The 25148-nt window shown below is 44.5% G+C and overlaps 1 protein-coding gene across 5 annotated transcripts in view; it reads left to right on the top strand.

Moving 5' to 3' along the window:
• Positions 1-25148, top strand: part of odf2a (outer dense fiber of sperm tails 2a) — a 129385-nt gene that overhangs the window by 33164 nt on the left and 71073 nt on the right. For all 5 annotated transcript variants that reach the window (XR_009655754.1, XR_009655752.1, XR_009655755.1 and 2 more), the window contains 8 exons: positions 5092-5224; positions 5354-5485; positions 5609-5683; positions 5817-5888; positions 5979-6095; positions 8084-8269; positions 8745-8854; positions 8950-9085. Coding sequence is in view for 1 of the 5 variants with exons in the window: in XM_060935981.1 (XP_060791964.1) it covers positions 5092-5224; positions 5354-5485; positions 5609-5683; positions 5817-5888; positions 5979-6095; positions 8084-8269; positions 8745-8854; positions 8950-9085 (961 nt within the window). In the remaining 4 variants the exon portion in view is untranslated. The remainder of the gene's footprint in view (positions 1-5091; positions 5225-5353; positions 5486-5608; positions 5684-5816; positions 5889-5978; positions 6096-8083; positions 8270-8744; positions 8855-8949; positions 9086-25148) is intronic.

Below are 25148 nucleotides of genomic sequence, written 5' to 3'. Positions count from 1 at the left end.
TTGCATCACCACTGACTTTGTTTGATGTGAAATAAACTGCAGTCTCCTTTGGAACAGTACACTGCTTGTGAGATGCAAGTGGGTATTGTATTGACTTTTGGGGTTTTTTTTATTCTGTTTTTAGGGTGGGAATTCAGTAAAATTATAAGGAAAATATAGCCTTTTCCCTAACATGTTGAACTGGTAAAAATCAGCTCTAGATGTCACCAGAAGCCATGAAATGAACCCTTATGTTTCAAAATTTTCTGGGGGAGCATGCCATTTTTTATATATATATACATATATAAGTTTGTGAACCCTTTAGAATTTTCTATATTTCTGCATAAATGACCTCAAACAAGATCAGATTTTCACACAAGTCCTAAAAGTAGATAAAGAGAACCCAGTTAAACAAATGAGACAAAAATATTGTACTTGATCATTTATTTATTGAGGAAAATAATCCAACATTACATATCCGTGAGTGGGAAAAGTATGTGAACCTTTGCTTTCAGTATCTGGTGTGACCCCCTTGTGCAGGAATAACTGCAACTAAACGTTTCCGGTAACTGTTGATCAGGCCTGCACACCGGCTTGGAGGAATTTTAGCCCATTCCAGGGCTCTACATTAACTTTTGAAACCACTTGTCCTGTCAGGCAAGTTGAAAGGAAATTTACTTGTCCGAATGTTAAGTTGACTTGTCCGAAGAAATATTTGAGAAAAAAAAAAACACAAACTATTTGTAACCCAACAATCTTTATTGCATTTGTTTCCGAATTCACAACATATGCATAATATCTATGAATCAAAAGTAATCAATACTTGATGTACTGAGGCAAAAGTTCAAAAATATAGTAAAACAGACTGATTGATATCATAATTCACCAATTATTATGCTGAAGTTCAGAAGCAATATATTCCAATAGAGTAGAAATTATGAACATAAAATTTTAAGAACAAAATAACTACAACCCCAATTCCAAAAAAGTTGGGACAAAGTACAAATTGTAAATAAAAACAGAATGCAATGATGTGGAAGTTTCAAAATTCCGTATTTTATTCAGAATAGAACATAGATGACATATCAAATGTTGAAACTGAGAAAATGTATCATTTAAAGAGAAAAATTAGGTGATTTTTAAATTTCATGACAACAACACATCTCAAAAAAGTTGGGACAAGGCCATGTTTACCACTGTGAGACATCCCCTTTTCTCTTTACAACAGTCTTTAAACGTCTGGGGACTGAGGAGACAAGTTGCTCATGTTTAGGGATAGGAATGTTAACCCGTTTAGGGATAGGAATGTTAACCCATTCTTGTCTAATGTAGGATTCTAGTTGCTCAACTGTCTTAGGTCTTTTCTGTCGTATCTTCCGTTTTATGATGCGCCAAATGTTTTCTATGGGTGAAAGATCTGGACTGCAGGCTGGCCAGTTCAGTACCCGGACCCTTCTTCTACGCAGCCATGATGCTGTAATTGATGCAGTATGTGGTTTGGCATTGTCATGTTGGAAAATGCAAGGTCTTCCCTGAAAGAGACGTCGTCTGGATGGGAGCATATGTTGCTCTAGAACTTGGATATACCTTTCAGCATTGATGGTGTCTTTCCAGATGTGTAAGCTGCCCATGCCACACGCACTAATGCAACCCCATACCATCAGAGATGCAGGCTTCTGAACTGAGCGCTGATAACAACTTGGGTCGTCCTTCTCCTCTTTAGTCCGAATGACACGGCGTCCCTGATTTCCATAAAGAACTTCAAATTTTGATTCGTCTGACCACAGAACAGTTTTCCACTTTGCCACAGTCCATTTTAAATGAGCCTTGGCCCAGAGAAGACGTCTGCGCTTCTGGATCATGTTTAGATACGGCTTCTTGTTTGAACTATAGAGTTTTAGCTGGCAACGGCGGATGGCACGGTGAATTGTGCTCATAGATAATGTTCTCTGTAAATATTCCTGAGCCCATTTTGTGATTTCCAATACAGAAGCATGCCTGTATGTGATGCAGTGTCGTCTAAGGGCCCGAAGATCACGGGCACCCAGTATGGTTTTCCGGCCTTGACCCTTACGCACAGAGATTCTTCCAGATTCTCTGAATCTTTTGATGATGATATGCACTGGAGATGATGATATGTTCAAACTCTTTGCAATTTTACACTGTCGAACTCCTTTCTGATATTGCTCCACTATTTGTCGGCGCAGAGTTAGGGGGATTGGTGATCCTCTTCCCATCTTTACTTCTGAGAGCCACTGCCACTCCAAGATGCTCTTTTTATACCCAGTCATTTTAATGACCTATTGCCAATTGACCTAATGAGTTGCAATTTGGTCCTCCAGATGTTCCTTTTTTGTACCTTTAACTTTTCCAGCCTCTTATTGCCCCTGTCCCAACTTTTCTGAGATGTGTTGCTGTCATGAAATTTCAAATGAGCCAATATTTGGCATGAAATTTCAAAATGTCTCACTTTCGACATTTGATATGTTGTCTATGTTCTATTGTGAATACAATATCAGTTTTTGAGATTTGTAAATTCTTGCATTCCGTTTTTATTTACAATTTGTACTTTGTCCCAACTTTTTTGGAATCGGGGTTGTATACTATGAGATCCAGAAACACTAACCATTATATATACACAGATCAGTACTCTGCAGTTCAGTAACAAATATCACAAAAATTAACATTATCATAAAATTTATGACTTGATGAGATATCACTAGTTTGGACAAGAGAAACAAATAACAATGCTACAAATAAAAACAACTGATAGCAAAATTGACTGATTAATATTGTAAATCACTGATTATTAATTAATACAGCCGGTAACCTAATTATCAGCCATTTGACAGCTTGGTATTTCATAGACAACTTTCCCCACTCCTACCTCACTCCCTGTCAATCCACACGTGTGCAGGCGCACATTCCAAGCCCAGCACACCCCGCCACACACGCTCGGCTATATAATGAACACCAACAACAACAGTTCAAAGATTTGGAAATTACCACATACTCAACATAAATACAGTTGAATAATGATCCCGCCAACAGAAATGTCAACAAATCCACGTGTATGGCACGATTAAAACCAATCATGAACGACCGTTTACTTTTCAGCTCAAATACACGAAGCGGTATTGGCCGGTTTCACAAGTGGAATTATTGCGCATGCCACATCGCTCTTTCTGAATAAAAATATCCGGCGATTCATCAAAACAATATGTTGAGTGAGATGCTTCGGAAGTCATGTGAATAAACTGATAAATTTGATATGAAACCCGAATATCGGCGTATTTTGGCACTTGTCCGATCGGACAAGTAACTGAGACGATGAACTTGTCTGACATAAAGTATCACTTGTCCTAGACAAGCGTTAATGTCGAGCCCTGCATTCCTCCGTACAGAAGAGCTTCAACTCTGGGATGCTGATGGGTTTCCTCACGTGAACTGCTCGTTTCAGGTCTTTCCACAACATTTTGATTTGGATTAAGGTCAGGACTTTGACTTGGCCATTCCAAGACATTAACTTTATTCTTTGGTAGAACGACTTGTGTGCTTAGGGTCATTGTCTTGCTGCATATCCCACCTTCTCTTGAGATTCAGTTCATGGACAGATATCCTGACATTTTCCTTTAGAATTTGCTGGTATAATTCAGAATTCATTGTTCCATCAACGACGGCAAGCCGTCCTGGCCCAGATGCAGCAAAACAGTCCCAAACCATGATACTACCACCACCATGTTTCACAGATGGGATAAGGTTCTTATGCTGGAATGCAGTGTTTTCCTTTCTCCAACCATAACGCTTCTCATTTAAACCAAAAAGTTCTATTTTGGTCTCATCCGTCCACAAAACATTTTTCCAATAGCCTTCTGGCTTGTCCACATGATCTTTAGCAAACTGCAGTCGAGCAGCAATGTTCTTTTTGGAGAACAGTGGCTTTCTCCTTGCAACCCTGCCATGCACACCATTGTTGTTCAGTGTTCTCCTGATGGTGGACTCATGAACATTAACATTAGCCAATGTGAGAGAGGCCTTCAGTTGCTTAGAAGTTACTCTGGGGTCTTTTGTGACCTCACCGACTATTACACACCTTGCTCTTGGAGTGATCTTTGTTGGTCGACCACTCCTGGGGAGGGTAACAATGGTCTTGAATTTCCTCCATTTGTACACAATCTATCTGACTGTGGATTGGTGGAGTCCAAACTCTTTAGAGATGGTTTTGTAACCTTTTCCAGCCTGATGAACATCAACAACGCTTTTTCTGAGGTTCTCAGAAATCTCCTTTGTTCGTGCCATGATACACTTCCACAAACATGTGTTGTGAAGATCATACTTTGATAGATCCCTGTTCTTTAAATAAAACAGGGTGCCCACTCACACCTGATTGTCATCCCATTAATTGAAAACACTTGACTCTAATTTCACCTTCAAATTAACTGCTAATCCTAGAGGTTCACATACTTTTGCCACTCACAGATATGTAATATTGGATCATTTTCCTCAATAAATAATTGACCAAGTATAATATTTTGGTCTTATTTGTTTAATTGGGTTCTCTTTATCTACTTTTAGGACTTGTGTGAAAATCTGATGATGTTTTAAGACATATTTATGCAGAAATATAGAAAATTCTAAAGGGTTCACAAACTTTCAAGCACCACTGTGTGTGTGTATGTGTGTGTGTGTGTGTGTGTATATATATATATATATATATATATATATATATATATATATATATGTATATAAATATAATGTGTGTGTGTGTGTGTGTGTGTGTATAAATATATAAAACCACCCAGTGAGGCTTATTAAAAACTAAATCTCAGCTTTTATTACATCATTATTATAACTTATAGATCCCTGGCTTTTGTGAGAGCACCATTTTGATGTATAAAATGAGAAATTCAACACATTATGGCCTTGTGGATGTCACAGGAACCTGTAAATAAGAATATTACAACCACATTGTGTGCTTTTTAATACAGGGGCACAGACTCTAACAAATGGCCACCACTACATGTAACAACTGTTGGACTGATTCAGTGGTAAATAATTAATAAAAATGTATTAGGATATTTCTCCTGCTTCTCACCATGTGCTCTTGGTCAGGTTGGACAGAGAGAACCTGCAGCAGGAGAAGGATGTGTTGCTCAAGAAACTGCTGGAGGCCGAACTCGACAGCACTGCAGCTGCCAAGCAGGTCCTGGCGCTCCGAGACACTGTTAGCCGCATGTCGAGGACTGTAAGTGTGTCGCCATTTACTCACTGTTATAGACTAAGGAAACTCTTCTCACTTTTAATCATTACCAAGACAACAGGTCCATAGCCAGATATTAAAGAACACCGTTTGGTATATAATTTTCTCCCTCAGGAGAAACGGATGACTGGCTCTGACGCTTCGCTGCTAACCCGGCAGAAGGATCTCCTCCTGCAGAAGTTGGAAACTTTTGAGAGAACAAACCGTACGCTGCGCCGTCTCCTGAGAGAGCAGCATGAACGTGAGGTGCCGTTTCTTTTTTTCCCAGCAGGGGGAGTAGAGATGAGCTGGTATTATGGTGCCTGTTGATGCTGATTTTAGTGGGTGGTGGTGGTTGTTTTTTTTTCTTTTTCCCTTCTCCCATGACAGATGGACTCGCTTCAACTGCTGGAGCAGAAAGACTCTCTCCTGAAGAGGCTCACTGAAGCAGAAGCAGAAAACTCCGTCTGTTTTCTCCATATAATAATAATAATAATAATTATAATACATTATAATACATTATAATCAGTATGTAAACACCCTTGTTACTGTACACGGATCCTGAGAGTAGAACACTGAGAATGTCTTTCCTCTGTAGCATCTTCAGATGACGCTTCAGGATAAAGAGAAAGAAGTCTCTGACCTTGCCTGTCTTTTAGAGAACGAGAAGGTCCTCTGAGCAAATCCACATCTACATTTTTACAGTTAGGCCTCCAGTGTAGCTTATAATGTGTAATATTTAACACACTCATCATGACAGGAACATGTGAAAACCACGAGTGAGCTGTCCAAGTCCCTGGAATCGACCCGAGCTCATCTGCAGGGTCAACTACGAAACAGGGAGGCAGAAAATAACCGCCTTTCCGTCCAGATTAAGGTAGCTTGCTTTATGTTCCAGTACTTTATTCCTTCAAACAAAATTTTTGAAAAATATCCTAATGAAATAAGTAAAATCTTAGACATCTAATTGTATCTGCCTCAGTGGTTAGCTGAGCTAAATATAAGCACTGCATGGCTAGTAAACTTAACAGTGTGGCTGTTAATTAGTTGAACAGCCACTTAATATCTTAGCATCAATAATTTTTTTTTTCAGTTAAGAGCCTTACATCAGGTCACATCATATATATAAATGCTATTTACCAGCTGGGAGGTCCATATGGTGAAATACCGTGACCGAGGTCTTGAAAGTACTGAGCGAGGCCCTCTGGCCGAGGTCAGTATTCAAGGCTGAGGTCACAGTATTTCACCATACGGACCGACCTTAAGCTGGTAAATAATATATTTAAATTTTTTTTTTTTACCAAAATTCTAACAGAAAACAAGAGCGCCCAAAAGGGAAAACCGAGCCGAGCCGCCATTTTGAATCCTCATTCACGGCTGTAATGCAAATGGCTTCCTCCTCGGTATACAAGTGCACTTCCATGGCAGGAAAAAAAACTAGATTTTGCTGCCTATGTAGTCCCCTATTTATACAAATAGGAGTCATTCAGGATCCAGCCATGTTTTTGCTCGGCATTAGCAGAGGTTAGAAGTTTTTAGCTTTCTCCTGAAATGTTTTCTTTTACTTCTTCTTCCTCAGGGTCATAAAACTCGCTTTCGCTGTGAACACTGTCGTTATCGCTATCCATGCCGTAAAATTAATGCTATTCTGAGAAATGCTGGCAAAAATGTATACGATTTTTGATAATCTTATAAATAAATCTTATAAAAAAAGATAAATGTTGACCAAAAATTCTGCTATGTTTGTTGTTGTTGTGAACGAGCGAGTCGCCAGAGGTCCGTAACTGGGGTCTGTACTGTAGGATACGGACCCGCTCGCCAGCCAATCAGAGCGCAGGATTTGATGGAAACCGCACCACGAAAAAAATAATACATTTTATTAACATGCACAACATACATATACCGCTTAAATTTAATGACTATACACAAGACTAAACTGTTTCCACAAACAAATTGTTTGTCTCAGATTCTTTCGATTAATTTTTTATTATTTTGATTTGTTTTATTTTATCATTCTTTTCTTCTGAGATTGTTAAATAAATCAAAATGCACTGCTTTATCCCCAATCCTGAAAATTCTACATAAAAATGCAAATCGCGAAAGTAAGACGATGGTGGTGATGATGATGTTATTGTTAATATTAATTTCATATTAACAATAATTCAATTTATGTAATATGGGGAAATTAAGACAATTAAAAGAAGAGAATTTTTCACATGATGGATATTTTCCAACCAGTATAGTATTGAGAAGAGTTGTGTAAAGAACTCTTAACGGCACGGTGGTGTAGTGGTTAGCACGGTCGCCTCACAAGAAGGTTCCAGGTTCGAACCCAGCGGCCGGCGAGGGCCTCTCTGTGTGGAGTTTGCATGTTCTCCCCGTGTCTGCGTGGGTTTCCTCCGGGTGCTCCGGTTTCCCCCACAATCCAAAGACATGCAGTTAGGTTGACGTGGGGCAGCCTTGGGCTGAGGTGCCCTTGAGCAAGGTACCGAACCCCTGACTGCTCCCCGGGCGCTCTGGTGTGGCTGCCCACTGCTCCGAGTGTGTGTGCGCGTGTGTTCACTGCTTCAGATGCTTCAGACTGTGCTTGAAGTGTGCATGTGACCAAATAAAGGTTTCTTCTTAAGAAGAGTAGTGTAGCTAAGCTACTTTTGTCATGACACAGATTGCTGCTTTAGCTAACTGCAATTTTTTAAAGTAGCTGCCCAGCATCACTGCCACAAAATGGTAATTTACAAATTATATTCTTTTTTTTTTTCTTTACAGGATTTAGCAAAATTAAAAAAAAAAAACCACCATGCAGTCTGTCTCCTGAGCCAGCATCATTAACACATTGCCACTGTTTCTTTTCTGTAATTGGTTTAGAACCTGGAGCGAGCAGCTGGTCAGCAACAAGGAGAGCTTGAGCATGTGCAGGCGCAGATGCGAGAGCTGAGGAAGCGGGCTGAGGTGGATAAAGAAGCACTGAAGAAAGCTACACGGGCACTGAAACAGAGAGCAGAGCGTAGTGAGGATACTGCAGGACACCTCAATGCTCAGCTGACTGAAATGGTGAGAGCACTGAGAGACCCGGTTTGGAGTCTGCAAAAGCTTTGTTACCAAAGGTTCTTGCTTGGAATATTGACCAGTGTATGACACAATACAAGCCACCACTGTCTTAAAAGACAAAATAATCTGGGTTCTTATTGTTTTTTGTGCTAAAAAACAACATTGTACTGTTTTTATTTCTCAAGCAATTTGTCATAAAACCTACAGCACAAAGCAGGACAAGTGAACAGAAACGTGTTGCTGTCTGATCATATTTAGTTCAAATTCCTGTCCTCCAGTCATTTTGTAGTTGAATGTCTTCTTTGAAGTATTTTAATTCCACACATTGCAGAAATCATAGGGCTCAGAAACAGGCTTAAATTTTATTTTGTTATAGTGTATCTTTGGGTTATCCAAGATAAATATCAAGAACTGTCACTTCTTCATGAAACCAGCAAATCACTATTGTTTAACGCTTCACTTTTTATGTGAATTGTAGGAAGCCCGGCTGGCAGATGCTGTTTCAACTGCGGAGAACTGGAGCAGTCGGCACTCAAAAGAACTGAAGGAGAAAGGCCAGCTGGAGCTGGAGCTCACACTGCTGAATGGGTGAGCACCAAAGTGTTTAATAGTGTCTTTTTTGGTCAATATGGACATATGGTTTCCAGAACCCCTTAATAGACCATCCATTTGGTTCCATTTAGCCGGATCACAGACATGACGGAACAGTTGCATGTGCTTGAGGAGAAAACCCGAGCAGAGAGAGATGGACTTCTGGACCGGCTGCACAGTATAACCACAGAGAGCACTACAGTCAGACTGGAGAACCAGAGCCTAAAGGTGAGCCTAAAGGCCACTTGGGAGTCCTTAAAAACAGCCTGTTTAATTCTGAGGGATAAGAGTTGGGGAAAATGGCATGAAAAAATGAAAGGGGGAGGGGATAAAATACAAAAACAGTCTCAGATATGGGACCTTTAAAAATGTGTAAATGGGTTTTGTTTTGTTTTTTTAAACCACAGGCCCTTTTTTCTTGTCAGTGATTCAAGACACACAAAGGCTGGACACAAATTTGTAGATAGTGTAGCTCAGAGTTATCATGGATTAAAGTTTTCCGTCGCTACGACGGATTTCCGTCAACTGGGAGCACTAAAGGTCAATAATGAGAGTGATGCAGATCCGAGGGAAAAAAAGGGGGGTAGGCCCATAGGTCTGACACCGATGTGATTTAGAACTTCACCATGCTGCTGTGATTGCCTGTTGTTGAACCCTTTCTTGTGCTATGTTTGAGTATATGTAAAGGAATAAGTTGTTGCGCTAGATAGGCATAAATAAATAAATACAGCCTCCGCTACTGTCTTGTCCTGGGGAGGCTCGGCGTAGGCCACTGATGAAACTATTTGGCTGTCCGACTACTAGGCAACTAGGTTACTTGTCTACTACTAATACTAGGCCTTTTGTAGTAGTAGTAATAATGATATTTGCCTATTGAAAGGTGATCAGGTGAAAAAGTTGAAGCCGCAGCAAGACCTATGCTATTAAGCCTTTTGTAGGTTAAACAGGCTTCGGCAGACAACGTTCTGGAAAGGCTGTGTTTTTCTTTGGTTTGATTAGCCTACGATTTAATCTTTAAACATTATGGTTTCAGCAGTTCGCTTAAACATTGGAGGCTGCAGAGTCGGGCTGCAAGATTTCCCGACACTTGTTTAAGATGCCAAACTTCATAGTAAGGAGAAAATAATTCCACAGTATTTAGTGCCTCGTCAGTCTCAAAAATTAATAGTGAAGGAGCAACGCGAATTAAGTCCCAAAAAAACATCTCGTAGGCCTATATTTTACATTTTCAAACAAGTCCGGAATTGGAAGTCGGTCAGTGGAGTGTAATGAAGTGTCTCATTCACTAAGCACAAAAGGTCGGAAAACAGTGGAGAAAACAGCTATTGCTTAAATAGGCTACTAATGGTTTACATTAGTAATTTAATGTATGTGACAAATAAATTCATTGATTAAATAGATAAAGAAGCCAATACTCCGAAGCTCAAAATTCAGGAAAGTGGCTCCGGTGTCGCAAGTGCACAAGAACAGTTATTTGAAAGTTAACCTAATGAATTTGTGCGTGCGCGTGTGATTTCATGAAGAACTGGGACAATTGGCATTCGGTGAAAGATTCACACCTATGACTCATTATATTCACGCGCGCCCTCTCGCCCACTGTTGCTTCATTTTCCCGATTTACACGTGTGTCTGAAGATGGAGTTTTCAGAAATCTCCACTCTGCCCCGAGTTTGCAAAAGTAGCTGTTTTCAGTGACTGAAACCTCCGTATAGGTGTGAATGAGAGGTGCAACCGAATAAATAAATATGCGTCTTTTTTATCCGGCTACATGTAAGCTATCACTGCGCAAAGCCTCTAATGTTGAAATGGTAGTAGTATTTGTTAAAATAATAGTAGGCTAATTTCCACATTAATCGGTAAAATGGCACAAGAGATGTGATGGGGGGATGGCCGTTTTATAAGGGGAATGATTTGAGATTTTTATTTCAGAAGGGGGATGCCTCCCCCTACATCCCCCCCCCCCCAACTCGAGTACTGCATATAAGGCCACCGGACATAGGCCCTTCGATTTCCATCACTAGAGCACGTCAAATTACTTTCGGTTTTGCCAGCATGGACGCGCTTCTTTTAAATGAAGGCACAGATGTGTCAGACATCGACAAAATGGTAAAGAATAAGGCCAAGTTTACATTAGACCGTATCTGTCTCGTTTTCTTCGTGGATGCACTGTCCGTTTACATTAAAACGCCGGGAAACGGGAATCCGCCAGGGTCCACGTATTCAATCCAAATCGTGTCTGGTCCGGTGCTGTGTAAACATTGAGAATACGCGGATACGCTGTGCTGAGCTCTAGCTGGCGTCGTCATTGGACAACGTCACTGTGACATCCACCTTCCTGATTCGCTGGCGTTGGTCATGTGACGCGACTGCTGAAAAATGGCGCGGACTTCCGCCTTGTATCACCTTTCATTAAAGAGTATAAAAGTATGAAAATACTGCAAATACTGATGCAAATACTGCCCATTGTGTAGTTATGATTGTCTTTAGGCTTGCCATCCTTCCACTTGCAAGTGGTAAGTGACGCGCATGCCCGACATGCACTGAGATCACACACACAGCGCCTCAGTCCCAAATCGCGGCTCAGTCCCAAATCACTGCTCGTGCGCTATACTCGCGCGCTCTGTGAGCTGCGCAGGGCCGGAGTGCGCACCCTCCAGAGGGCACTCGCTGTTCAGGGCGGAGTGATTTGGAGCGCAGGATGCCTGCGGAGCCGAGCGTATTGGCGTTGCTATGTGCACGCGAATCGTGTATTGGCGTTGCTGTGTGCATGCTAATCGTTTTAAAAACGTTAATCTGATGATCCGCTGATACGGTCTAATGTAAACCCCACCTAAGTGGAGATGGGCTTGGCTAAATGAAATGGGCGATAATGGCAAGCCATTTAGTTCATGGTGCAAAAAGATGAAAATGGCAGGTGTGTGCTTTTGTGTAGTTTGCCATAAAAAAAGTCTATGGAAGCTATGGCAAAAAACTAGATGCCTTTGGCTTCACTGCGAAGAAGCAGAAAAAGTGAATGTAAGACTCCCTACGTGTGGGTGGAGCACTGAGGACGGCAGGACAGAGATCAGGTTTGCAAAATGGCTTTATTGCCACACTTTTCAGTGAACAACGTTATATTGCCTAGACACACACACACAGTCAGCGTCTAGTCCGGAGATCACCCCTCTGCTCTCACTCTCCCTCCTTAAATAGGGCGCGGTCACTGGGAAGACACACACAAACACAGGTTAATTGTTCTCAGGTGTCGTGATTCTGCCACTTACCTTCCCTGACTCCGCCCTCCTGTCACCGACCGGCGCTTGACCACGCCCCCGCTGCCACATACCCCCACCGCCCGACTCAGGCCGGGCGGCCGTCCAGCCTGCAGCCGACTCCCCCCCCCCGACGGGAGAGGAAGTCCGCCACGACCATCTGCGCCCCCGGCCTGTGGACCACCTTGAAATTAAAGGGTTGGAGCGCCAGATACCAACGGGTGATCCGCGCGTTGGCATCTTTCATGCGGTGGAGCCACTGGAGGGGCGCGTGGTCCGAACAGAGGGTGAAAGGGCGCCCCAGTAGGTAGTACCGGAGGGCGAGAACCGCCCACTTGATGGCCAGACACTCTTTCTCGATGGTGCTGTAGCGCCCCTCACGCACCGACAGCTTCCTGCTGATATACAGGACAGGGCGGTCCTCCCCCTCCACCTCCTGGGACAAAACCGCCCCCAGCCCTCTGTCCGACGCATCGGTCTGCAACACAAAGGGGAGAGAAAAGTCAGGGGAGTGTAGAAGTGGCCCCCCACACAGTGCAGCCTTTACCTCTGAGAAAGCCCGCTGGCACTGCTCCGTCCACTGGACCGGATCTGGTGCCCCCTTTTTAGTGAGATCAGTCAGCGGGCTGGTGACGTCCGAATAATTAGGTATAAACCTACGATAATAGCCAGCCAGCCCCAGGAACTGTCTCACCCCCTTTTTGGTCTTGGGCCTCGGGCAGGCCGCAATTGCTGCCGTCTTATTAATTTGGGGACGCACCTGCCCGTTGCCCAAGTGGAAGCCCAGGTACCGTACTTCCACCCGCCCAATCGCACACTTCTTTGGGTTGGCTGTGAGCCCCGCTCGCCTCAGCGACCTAAGGACGGCCCTCAGATGTTCGAGGTGCCGCTGCCAGTCATAGCTATAGATGATGATGTCATCTAAATATGCTGCCGCATACGTGGCGTGAGGGCGGAGGACTCTGTCCATCAGCCGCTGAAACGTCGCGGGCGCCCCAAACAGCCCAAACGGAAGGGTGACGAATTGGTGTAAACCAAACGGTGTGGAAAAGGCCGTTTTTTCTCGGGATAGTGGAGTCAAGGGGATCTGCCAATATCCCTTCGTCAAATCCAGTGTCGAATAAAATCGAGCAGTGCCGAGTCGGTCGAGCAGCTCATCAATACGAGGCATTGGGTACGCATCGAATTTAGACACCCCGTTGACTTTTCTATAGTCCACACAGAACCGGACCGACCCGTCGGCCTTGGGTACCAAGACCACCGGGCTGCTCCAGTCACTGTGGGACTCCTCGACGATGCCCATTTCGAGCATGGTCTGAAGTTCTTCCCGAACCACCTTTTTTTTGTGTTCGGGTAGCCTGTAAGGGCGGCTACGCACTACCACCCCCGGGGGTGTCTCTATGTGGTGCTCTATGAGGTTAGTGCGACCGGGCAGGGGCGAGAACACATCCGAAAACTCGGTCTGCAACTGGGCGACCTCCGTGAGTTGGGTCGGGGAGAGGTGGTCTCCACAGGGGACCGGAGAGGTACGTGATGCCAATGTTCTTTTTTGAACCTCCGGCCCCAGCTCCGCCTTCTCCGGAACTACCGACACCAACGCCACAGGGACCTCCTCGTTCCAGAGTTTAAGCAGATTGAGGTGGTAAATCTGTAGCGCCCCACCCCTGTCCGTTCGCCTCACCTCATAGTCGACATCCCCGACTCGCCGTGTGACCTCAAAGGGTCCTTGCCACTTGGCGATCAATTTGGAGCTCGACGTGGGCAACAGTACGAGTACCTTATCTCCCGGAGTGAACTCTCTAAGGCGCGTACCCTTGTTGTACAGGCGGGCTTGCCGTTCCTGGGCCTGCCGCAAATTCTCCTGAGTTAGGTGGGTGAGCGTGTGGAGTTTTGCGCGCAGGTCCATAACGTACTGAATTTCATTCTTACTTTGTGAAGGTCCCTCCTCCCAATTTTCCCGCAGCACGTCCAGGATGCCACGCGGCTTACGCCCATATAATAATTCGAACGGGGAGAACCCCGTGGAGGCTTGGGGGACCTCTCGCACTGAGAACAGCAAGGGTTCGAGCCACTTATCCCAATTACGTGCGTCCTCACTTAAGAATTTTTTAATAATATTTTTGAGGGTGCGGTTGAATCGTTCTACCAAACCGTCCGTTTGTGGGTGATACACGCTGGTGCGGATCGGCTTAATCCCCAATAACCCATACAGTTCGCGCAGTGTTCGTGACATAAACGTAGTGCCTTGATCAGTCAGAATCTCTTTCGGGATTCCAACTCGGGAGATGACGCGGAAGAGTGCCTCTGCAATACTGCATGCTGAGATATTGCGCAGAGGCACTGCTTCCGGGTATCGCGTTGCATAGTCCACCAGAACTAATATAAAGCGGTACCCTCGTGCTGACCGATCTAATGGCCCGACGAGATCCATCCCAATTCTTTCAAACGGGGTCTCGATTAACGGTAGAGGGCGCAAAGGCGCTTTTGGAATGGCCGCTGGGTTTACTAACTGGCATTCGCGGCATGCCGTACACCACCTACGGACATCGCCGCGAATCCCCGGCCAATAGAATCGGGCCATTATCCGGGCTAGTGTTTTATCCTGCCCCAAGTGTCCAGCCATGGGATTAAAGTGAGCCGCCTGGAATACCAATTCCCGGCGGCTTTTCGGAATTAAAAGCTGCGTGACTCGCTCTTTAGTTTGAGTGTCCTGTGTCACTCGGTATAATCTATCCTTCATAATCGCGAAGTAGGGGAAGGACGGGGTGGCGTTCGGCGGGAGCGTTTGACCATCGATTACTCTCACTTGGTCAAACGCATGCCGCAGAGTCTCGTCTCGCGACTGCTCTAATGGGAAATCTGCGAGGGATTCCCCAATAGAGAGAGGAGGAGCCGGCGGCTCCTCACTCTGACGCGGAGATGACGTAGACGGCTCTGTGACAGCTGCTCCCGCCAAAGCGACACCGGGACCTCCTCCTGTCAAATGGCAGGACCCACTCTCTACTAGGCGTGTCATTAAACCCCGAAATCCCGGCCAATCAGTCCCCAAAATTAAAGAGTGGGTAAGGCGAGGATTAACCGCCGCCTTCACTATAAATTTTTCCCCTCTGAAAATAATGTGGACCGACACCAAAGGGTAGCGGTGAACATCCCCGTGCACACATAACACCTTCACCCCCTGTGCTCCCCCCAATGCCTCGTTTTGAACCAGGCTTTGGCGAATTGAGGTCTGATTACAACCAGAATCCACCAACGCCTGATATGTAGCCCCTTGGATACTCACCGGTATGCGATACGCTCCGGCCCGATCGAGGGCGGCCTCTGGCGTGTCGGGGATCCGAACCACCGCGCCCACTTCCATTGCTGTGCACTGCTGATGAAGGTGGCCCGGCTCCCCGCAGCGCCAGCAAACCGGCCCGGGCTTTCCCTCTGCACCGGTGATCTGGGGCTCACTCACCTGAGGTGGGGGAGAGACAGACACAGAAGGGAGAAACGGGAGGGCACCGCGGGTGCGGCAGGCCAGCTGGGGTGGAGCCGGCCCCCGCCTCCGCGGTGGGGGAATGGGGCGAGGACGGGACACAGGAGGAGGGGGAGAGAGAGAGAGAGAAGAGGAGAGAAGCGACGATGCCATCTGCTGTCCTGCCGCCGGGACAGCCGCCAGATGATCCTCCGCCAGCTCGACTGCCTGATCCAGCGACGCCGGGCGGTGGCACTGGACCCACTCCGCAGTTCCGTCTGGTAAGCGGGCGACGAACTGTTCCAGTACCACCTGGTCGACGATTCCCTCGGCGTCGCGATGGTTGGCCCTCAGCCACCGCCAGCAGGCGTCCCGGAGCTGCTGGCCGAACGCGAACGGCCGGCCAACTTCCTCCAGTCGCAGCGCGCGGAAGCGCTGGCGCTGTTGCTCTGGGGTGCGCCCCACGCGCTGGAGGACGGCCCGGCGGAGGTCCGCGTAGGCCAGCCGGCGGTCGGCGGGGAGCTGTAGCGCGGCCAGCTGTGCCTCTCCCGTGAGCAGGGGGAGGAGGCGCGCCGCGCGCTGCTCCATCGGCCACCCCGAGGCTTCGGCGACCTGTTCGAACAATGTGATGAACGCCTCGGGGTCGTCCTGCGGGCCCATCTTGGTGACGATGAGGGGAGACGGGCCCGCGGCCGGAGCGCTGGTGGACCCCGCCGACGCGAGGAGATGCCGGAACGCCTCGCGGTCTTCCTGCTGGGCCAGCACCAGGGCTTCGAAGCGCTGCTCCTGCTCCTTTCGGAGCGTGACGAGTGCCTGGTGCTGGCTTTGCTGAGCCGTGGCGAGGGCGTGGACCAGATCGGCGAACGGGGAGGATTCCATGGGGCTGCTGATTTGGTGCTCCACGTCCCGGGTTTCGGCACCACTGTAAGACTCCCTACGTGTGGGTGGAGCACTGAGGACGGCAGGACAGAGATCAGGTTTGCAAAATGGCTTTATTGCCACACTTTTCAGTGAACAACGTTATATTGCCTAGACACACACACACAGCCAGCGTCTAGTCCGGAGATCACCCCTCTGCTCTCACTCTCCCTCCTTAAATAGGGCGCGGTCACTGGGAAGACACACACAAACACAGGTTAATTGTTCTCAGGTGTCGTGATTCTGCCACTTACCTTCCCTGACTCCGCCCTCCTGTCACCGACCGGCGCTTGACCACGCCCCCGCTGCCACAGTGAACTTTCACTTTACTTTTCTTGCAAGTTCTTTCTGTTCTACTCTTTTGAAAGCATGGTTCAAGTTCGACTGCACTTGCACTTTTCTCTGAACCACTGTTGTGCATTACTAAAGTATTGTTGAAATAAATTTGCACTTTGTGCTGAAAACTTGATGTTTCATCATTTATAGCCAGTAATGACAATGGTAAAGTCTTGCCTTAGCTTTAGTCATTGTTAAAATTATGTAAATGTACTATAAGTAGGGGCCGAGGGGATAATGGACAACACGGCGTTTAAAACTTGACGCATCGCTAATGTGGTAGGGGCCAACGACATGGAGCTTTTTTTTTCAGTCAGATGATTTTTTTTTTTTTTTTGCTTTAATCCATGTTATTCAAACTATGGGGCATGAAGGAGTTCTGGTTGGAGGGGTTTTTAGAGTTAGATGAAAAATAAACAAAATTTAAATGACCATTTCAGGCTTGCTGAACTTTCCGCGGGAGCTTTGCATGTTAACAGCAGAACGCAAAAATATGCCAAAACAGCAGTTTTCTTTCTTTCTTCCTTAATAAAAACAGCAGATGAGCCAATCAACATGAGAATCCAGAATGGATGACAGTTCTGCAGGTGTTTTGAGCTCTCCACTTGAAATCTCATCTCATTATCTGTAGCCGCTTTATCCTGTTCTACAGGGTCGCAGGCAAGCTGGAGCCTATCCCAGCTGACTACGGGCGAAAGGCGGGGCACACCCTGGACAAGTCGCCAGGTCAGCACAGGGCTTCCACTTGAAATATGCTCTGATAAGATGTTCTTGCTTTCTATCCTGGTATATGGAAATTTTGAGTTTATTGTGAAAAATTTTATTTCACAATGTGTCTTTGACTTAACCATCATTAAATAAGTACAGTATATAATGAGTTAACTATATCAAGTCAAGTTTATTTGTGTAGCGCTTTTAACAATAAACATTGTCGCAAAGCAGCTTTACAGAATTTGAACGACTTAAAATATGAGCTAATTTTATCCCAAATCTATCCCCAATGAGCAAGCCTGTGGCGACGGTGGCAAGGAAAAACTCCCTCAGACGACATGAGGAAAAAACCTCGAGAGGAACCAGACTCAAAAGGGAACCCATCCTCATTTGGGCAACAACAGACAACATGACTATAACATTAACAATCCTAACATAGAGTCAGCTTCGTTGATGCCATAAACCCCCCACCAACGGAAACCCGAGCGCAAAACCACTCACGACAACTGCAGTCCAAAAGTCAGTGAGTCAACTGCAGTCCCCAGCCACAAAAGCACCACTGCAAGAGTCCGGAGCATCCTCCAGGCGCGACCCCCAACTGTCCACATGGGGCCGCCCTCCACAGGAGGGCTATATCCCAGTGTTTCAGCCAAAAATAACACTGGGGAACACAATTTTTGTTGAGTTAGGTCTGACAGCTGTTTTTAACTAATTTTTGGGTGCGGAATCCAAAACTGATCTCAGTTTTTCTCTATCACGTCAAGTTTTTGAACTATAGGATCCCCATTTTCTTAAAAAATATGAAAAATACTCTACTTAACAGATATGTGCTTGTTTTATAAAAATTTACAAATATTGACATACAATGAAGTATGAAAGAAACAGGCATGACTGCAATGTTTATTTAACGCTATTATGTTTTTACAAAGGATATGGCTACTGTAATTATAATTGTGTGCAAGAAGAAGAAGAAACCTTTATTCGTCACATGCACACTTCAAGCACAGTGAAACTCATCCTCTGCATTTAACCCATCCGAAGCAGTGAACACACGCGCGCACACACACTCAGAGCAGTGGGCAGCCACACCAGAGCACCCGGGGAGCAGTCAGGGGTTCGGTACCTTGCTCAAGGGCACCTCAGCCCAAGACCACCCCATGTTAACCTAACTGCATGTCTTTGGACTGTGGGGGAAACCGGAGCACCCGGAGGAAACCCACACAGACACGGGGAGAACATGCAAACTCCACACAGAAAGGCCCTCGCCGGCCGCTGGGTTCAAACCCGGAACCTTCTTGCTGTGAGGCGACCGTGCTAACCACTACACCACCATGCCGCCTGTGCAAGTAGTTAAGGTAAAAATTTATGCTCCAACAATAGTCAGCCATCATATGTACATCCCATCTACCCTGATAACATTCTTCCATAGCCTTCAAATAGTCTTACTACAGTGGAATTTTGCTTATCTGGAGGGTAAGCTGTGGAGAAAAAACTTGACGTGCTAGAAAAAAACTGACTGCAATTTTGGAATCAGCATGCCAATTTTAGTTTTAATCAGCATAAAAATCTAACTCAACAGAAAATTTTTTTTTCAAATTGTTCCCCAGTGTAATCACTGAAAAAACTTTTTCAGTTTTTGTCCAAAAGCGGGGGGGAAAAAAAGGCTAAAAATTTTGACTAGGAAAAATAAATATGCCTACAACAAAGCATACAGTCTAACACTTCACAAATAATGTTGATGGTAATTACCATCAACATGCTGTTTTGTTTTTGCTTTCTTTCGTGCACTATGGTCACACTATTTGCTCTTCAGTGTGCATTATGTTTTGTGAGGGGTTGTTTGTGGGTTTTGGCCTTGCAGCTTCATTAAACATATCTTCTAACTCGAAAGGTCTTTACACATCCAGTGTGATTTGTCATTACAATTTTTTCATTCAACAATATATTTTTTTCGAATGACTATCCTATAAATTAACACTTTCACATCAAAGATGAATGGTTGGGTGTGTGTGTGTGTGTGTGTGTGTGTGTAAAAAGCAACATTTATTTCTTTGCAACAGGTTTGATTTCTCTAATACTTCATCTGCAAAAGGAACACAGGTTATGGCGCAGGTTGTGGAAATGTCATCACACTGGTGCAGTGGAGTCTCATCCACTACTGTGGTGGAGTCTTTCTTTCATTTTGTGTCTCAAAATCCAGAACTGTTTGACAAGGGAAACAAAAATTATGAAGATGATGACTTTAAAGACAGTGTCGGGGGGGGAGTTTGGTAATGAAAACGGGTGTACAGTGGTGCTTGAAAGTTTGTGAACCCTTTAGAATTTTCTATATTTCTGCATAAATATGACCTAAAGCATCATCAGATTTTCACACAAGTCCTAAAAGTAGATAAAGAGAACCCAGTTAAACAAACGAGACAAAAATATTATACTTGGTCATTTATTTATTGAGGAAAATGATCCAGTATTACATATCTGTGAGTGGCAAAAGTATGTGAACCTCTAGGATCAGCAGTTAATTTGAAGGTGAAATTCGAGTCAGGTGTTTTCAATCAATGGGATGACAATCAGGTATGAGTGGGCACCCTGTTTTATTTAAAGAACAGGGATCTATCAAAGTCTGATCTTCACAACACATGTTTGTGGAAGTATATCATGGCATGAACAAAGGAGATTTCTGAGGACCTCAGAAAAAGCGTTGTTGATGCTCATCAGGCTGGAAAAGGTTATAAAACCATCTCTAAAGAGTTTGGATTCCACCAGTCCACAGTCAGACAGATTGTGTACAAATGGAGGAAATTCAAGACCATTGTTACCCTCCCACAAGTGGCCGACCAACAAAGATCACTCCAAGAGCAAGGCGTGTAATAGTCAGCGAGGTCACAAAGGACCTCAGGGTAACTTCTAAGCAACTGAAGGCCTCTCTCACATTGGCTAATGTTAATGTTCATGAGTCCACCATCAGGACAACACTGAACAACAATGGTGTGCATGGCAGGGTTGCAAGGAGAAAGCCACTGCTCTCCAAAAAGAACATTGCTGCTCGTCTGCAGTTTGCTAAAGGTCATGTGGACAAGCCAGAAGGCTATTGGAAAAATGTTTTGTGGATGGATGAGACCAAAATAGAACATTTTGGTTTAAATGAGAAGCGTTATGTTTGGAGAAAGGAAAACACTGCATTCCAGCATAAGAACCTTATCCTATCTGTGAAACATGGTGGTGGTAGTATCATGGTTTGGGCCTGTTTTGCTGCATCTGGGCCAGGATGGCTTGCCATCATTGATGGAACAATGAATTCTGAATTATACCAGCGAATTCTAAAGGAAAATGTCAGGACATCTGTCCATGAACTGAATCTCAAGAGAAGGTGAGTCATGCAGCAAGACAACAACCCTAAGCACACAAGTTGTTCTACCAAAGAATGGTTAAAGAAGAACAAAGTTAATGTTTTGGAATGACCAAGTCAAAGTCCTGACCTTAATTCAGTCAAAATATTGCGGAAGGACCTGAAGCGAGCAGTTCATGTGAGGAAACCCACCAACATTCCAGAGTTGAAGCTCTTCTGTACGTAGGAATGGGCTAAAATTCCTCCAAGCCGGTGTGCAGGACTGATCAACAGTTACCGGAAACGTTTAGTTGCAGCTATTGCTGCACAAGGGGGTCACACCAGATACTGAAAGCAAAGGTTCACATACTTTTGCCACTCACAGATGTGTAATATTGGATCATTTTCCTCAATAAATAAATGACCAAGTATAATATTTTTGTCTCATTTGTTTAACTGGGTTCTCTTTGTCTACTTTTAGGACTTGTGTGAAAATCTGTTGTTGTTTTTGGTCATATTTATGCAGAAATATAGAAAATTCTAAAGGGTTCACAAACTTTCAAGCACCACTGTATAGTCCATGGTCCGTAACCTACTTTGAGTGGTGAAGTCTCAGCAACTCCTGAACCAAGCAGTGAAACTCCTCGTGTTCTTGCCTACTTCTCAGGGTAGGACGTACCCAGAAATTTCTCTCCCTTCCCCATTTTTTTGTACAAGAATAAGCACCAGCTTCTCATCATGTGTCGACTCCATCATCATGTGATTATTTTTTGTGGAATGCTCACATAATCGCGTTGCGTTTGATATGAATATTAACGTCGCATTAAATTTGTCAATATTTTTTTTTCACACTTTCACATCATTTATTTGCATCGCACTGTCTGTGTAAAGACCTTTGGTGTGAAGATTCATTAAACACAAAGCTGTGATGCAGCACCCCATTCAGTGCCTGTAGGTGATTATGGCATGGGGGCTGTTTTCTGATGTTTATGAAAGGAGAAGCCACACAGGATTTGTGAAGGCTAAGTAATGCACAAATATTTAGTGGTTTACTTTGGCACAGATGGTTTCCCCATAAAATTATGTTGCAGAAGCTGTTTTGCAGTTATGAGTTATAGAGTTCTCACTTAGTATTGGACCTGTTTCAATCGTTTTGGACCCAGAGAGATGGGGGGAGGTGTTTAAAAAAATCCCAGAGTTTTCCTTTGAAAATATTTTTTTTAAATATAGTTGCGCCTCAGAAACTGTTAGGACTGAGCCTTTATAATGTTGACTACACAGAAAAGTTCACAAATTAATTATTAAATTACTTTGTAGTACGTGTTTAAATCACACTAAATTGCATAAAATTCAAATGATTAATGAAGGGGACTACAGGTACTCATGACTTTTATACTTTACTACTGATGATTAATTCTGTTCAATATTTTCAGTTACATCACTTTACATTTCCATTGAATGATTTCTGCTTTTCCAAAATGCAGATAGCATGACCACAGTTCTCCTGTAAAGTGAGAAACCATTAAACAAGCGATTTGTGAAAAGATTATAATGAAATTGTACCGTTACGTTTCTAGCTGTTCCAATGTTTTGGTGTATTATAAGAATGTGGTTTTGTTCCATTTAATTTTATTTTCCCGTTAATAATGGGCAATAATTTGACAAGGTTTTTTTTTTGCTTTGTTTTGTTTTGTTTGTTTTTTGTCAAAAAAAATTGAAGTGGGGCTTATGGGGTAAAAGTTTGAATATCTCTAGTGTAGATGAACAGATTTCAAAAGCTCATGTATTTATTTTTACATTTTACTGAAATATTAAAGGTGTACGCCAAGTGTATTCAACTACAATTGAATCCAAAGGGCCCTAACAGTTTCTGTGTAGTTTTACAAGAGACAATGAGAATGCTATTCAAAATTATCTGGTATAATTCTCTAACACTCTCTAGTATCAGTTGAGCCCCCAGTGCGTTATCATGTGAAACTATATTTTAACCCTTTTGAGGCTCGTGGGAAATGAGGGTGCCATCCAGCCTGCAGCTGACTCCCCATCAGTGGGAGAGATAATCTGCCTCCACCGTCTGTGCTCCCAGCCTGTGGACCATCTCAAAATTGAATGGCTGCAGAGCCAAATACCTTATGAGTGATGCACCTGTTGGCATCATTCATACGGTGGAGCTGATGAAGCAGGGCGTGATTGGAACAGAGTGTGAAAGGGCATCCTATCAGGTGGTGTCGGAGAGCGAGGACTGCCCACTTGATGGCCAGACACACCTTCTCTATCATGTTGTACTTATTCTCTTGCACCAAGAGCTTGCAGTTGATGTACAGCACAGCACACTTTTTCTCCCTCCACCACCTGGGACAAAACAGCCCCCAGCCCTCTGTCTGATGCATCAGTCTGCAAGACGAAAGGGGGAGAAAAATAAGGGGAATGCAACAGCAGGCCTTCACACAAAACCACTTTAACCTGGGCAAAAGCCCGTTTGCACAGCTGGACCGGATCTTGTGCCCCTTTTTTAGCGAGGTCAGTCGGGGGGATGGTGACCTCTGAAAAATTAGGTATAAACCTTCTGTAATAGCCAGCCCCAGGAACTGCCTCACCCCTTTTTGGTCATGGGTCTCAGGCAGGCTGCAATCATTGCAGTCTTATGAATTTGGGGGTGCGCCTGCCCATGACCCAAATGGAAGCACAGATGCCATACTTCCGCCCACCCAATTGCACACTTCTTTGGAATTGCTGTGACTCCTGCACGCCTCAAGGATCTCCGGACACCCCTCAGATACTGTAAATGCCGCTGCCAATCATTACTGTAAATGGTAATGTCCTATAAATAGGCAGTGGCATATGCACTGTGTGGGCTTGGGATTCTGTCCATAAGTCAGTGAAACATCACTGGGGCTCCAAACAACCCAAGCGGAAAGGTGACAAATTGGTGTAAACTGAACCGAGTGGAAAAGGCCTCCCCCCCCCCCCCCCCCCCCCCCCCTTTTCCCACAGGATAATGGGGTCAAGGGAATCTGCCAGTGTCCCGGAGTCAAACTCAGTGTGGACTAAAAATGAGCCACGCCTAACCAATTGAAAAGTTCATCAATGCAAGGCATCAGATGTGTCAGATTTAGACACCGGATTGACTTTTCTAAAGTTTACACTGGACTGGACTGACCCATTGGTTTTTGGGGACCAAAACCACCGGGCTGCTCCAATCACTGTGGGCAGCTGCATACCACCATCCCTGGAGGAGTTTCAATGTGGTGCTCTATCAAATTAGTGTGACCAGGTAGAGATAAAAACACAACTGAGAATTGCTCCTGCAACCTGGTAAACTGGTGTTCTCTGGGATGGCGAAAGGTGGTCTCCACAGGGGACCAGGGTGAATTGGGCTGCACGTTTTAGACTTAACTCCAGTCCCAGCTTCTCCCTCTCCAGAACCATCATTGCCAAAGCCACAGGAACCGCCTCTCTCCACAGTTTCATGAGATTATGGTGGTTATTTTGAGGTGCTTTGCCTCTATCCATTCACCCAACCTCATTTTCGACTTCTCTGACTCAGTGTGTATCCTCAAAGGGTCCTTTCCACTTTGCGAGTAATTTAGAGCGTGACATGGGTAGTAAAATGAGCACTTAATCTCCTCGTGCAAATTCATGTAGCTGGATCCCCCTGTTATCCAGCCAGGATTTTTCTTGTGCATGGAGCAAATTCTCCTGGGTTAGGTCACTCAGTGTGTGGAGTTCTGCTCTCAGGTCAAGAATGTACTGAATTTCATTTTTAATAGTAGACGGTCCCTCCTCCCAGCTTTCCCTAATGACATCCATGAGGCTTGCAACAATACAATAATTCAAGTGAGAAGAACCCCGTGGAGACTTGTGGGACTTCTCTTACTGCAAATATAAGGGGTTCCAACCACCTGTCCCAGTTTCTGGCGTTGTCATGAATGAGCATAAGAATCAAGTCAAGTTTATTTGTATAATGCTTTTAACAAGAGACACTGTTGCAAAGCAGCTTGACAGAAAATGATAGACTTTAAACATGGGCTAATTTTATCCCCAGTGAGCAAGCCTGTGGCAAGGAAAAACTCCCTCAGACACAAGGAAGAAACTTTTGAGAGGAACCAGACTCAAAAGGGAACCCATCCTCATTTGGGTGATAACAGATAGCGTGATTTTTATAAATAACTTGCTTCTATAACTGTCCTATATAGTCAAAAAGTATAACTGTGTAACCAGGAAAATCATTAGTTTTAACATGAACTCTGTTTTGTTAGTTATAAACTGTTCATTGATGGAGACTTGAGTGCA

Source organism: Neoarius graeffei, chromosome 12 (genome assembly GCF_027579695.1).
Source record: "Neoarius graeffei isolate fNeoGra1 chromosome 12, fNeoGra1.pri, whole genome shotgun sequence".
Lineage (NCBI taxonomy): Eukaryota > Metazoa > Chordata > Actinopteri > Siluriformes > Ariidae > Neoarius > Neoarius graeffei.
The sequence above is the reverse complement of the archived record's forward strand: the minus strand, read 5'-3'. Positions and strand labels throughout refer to the sequence as shown.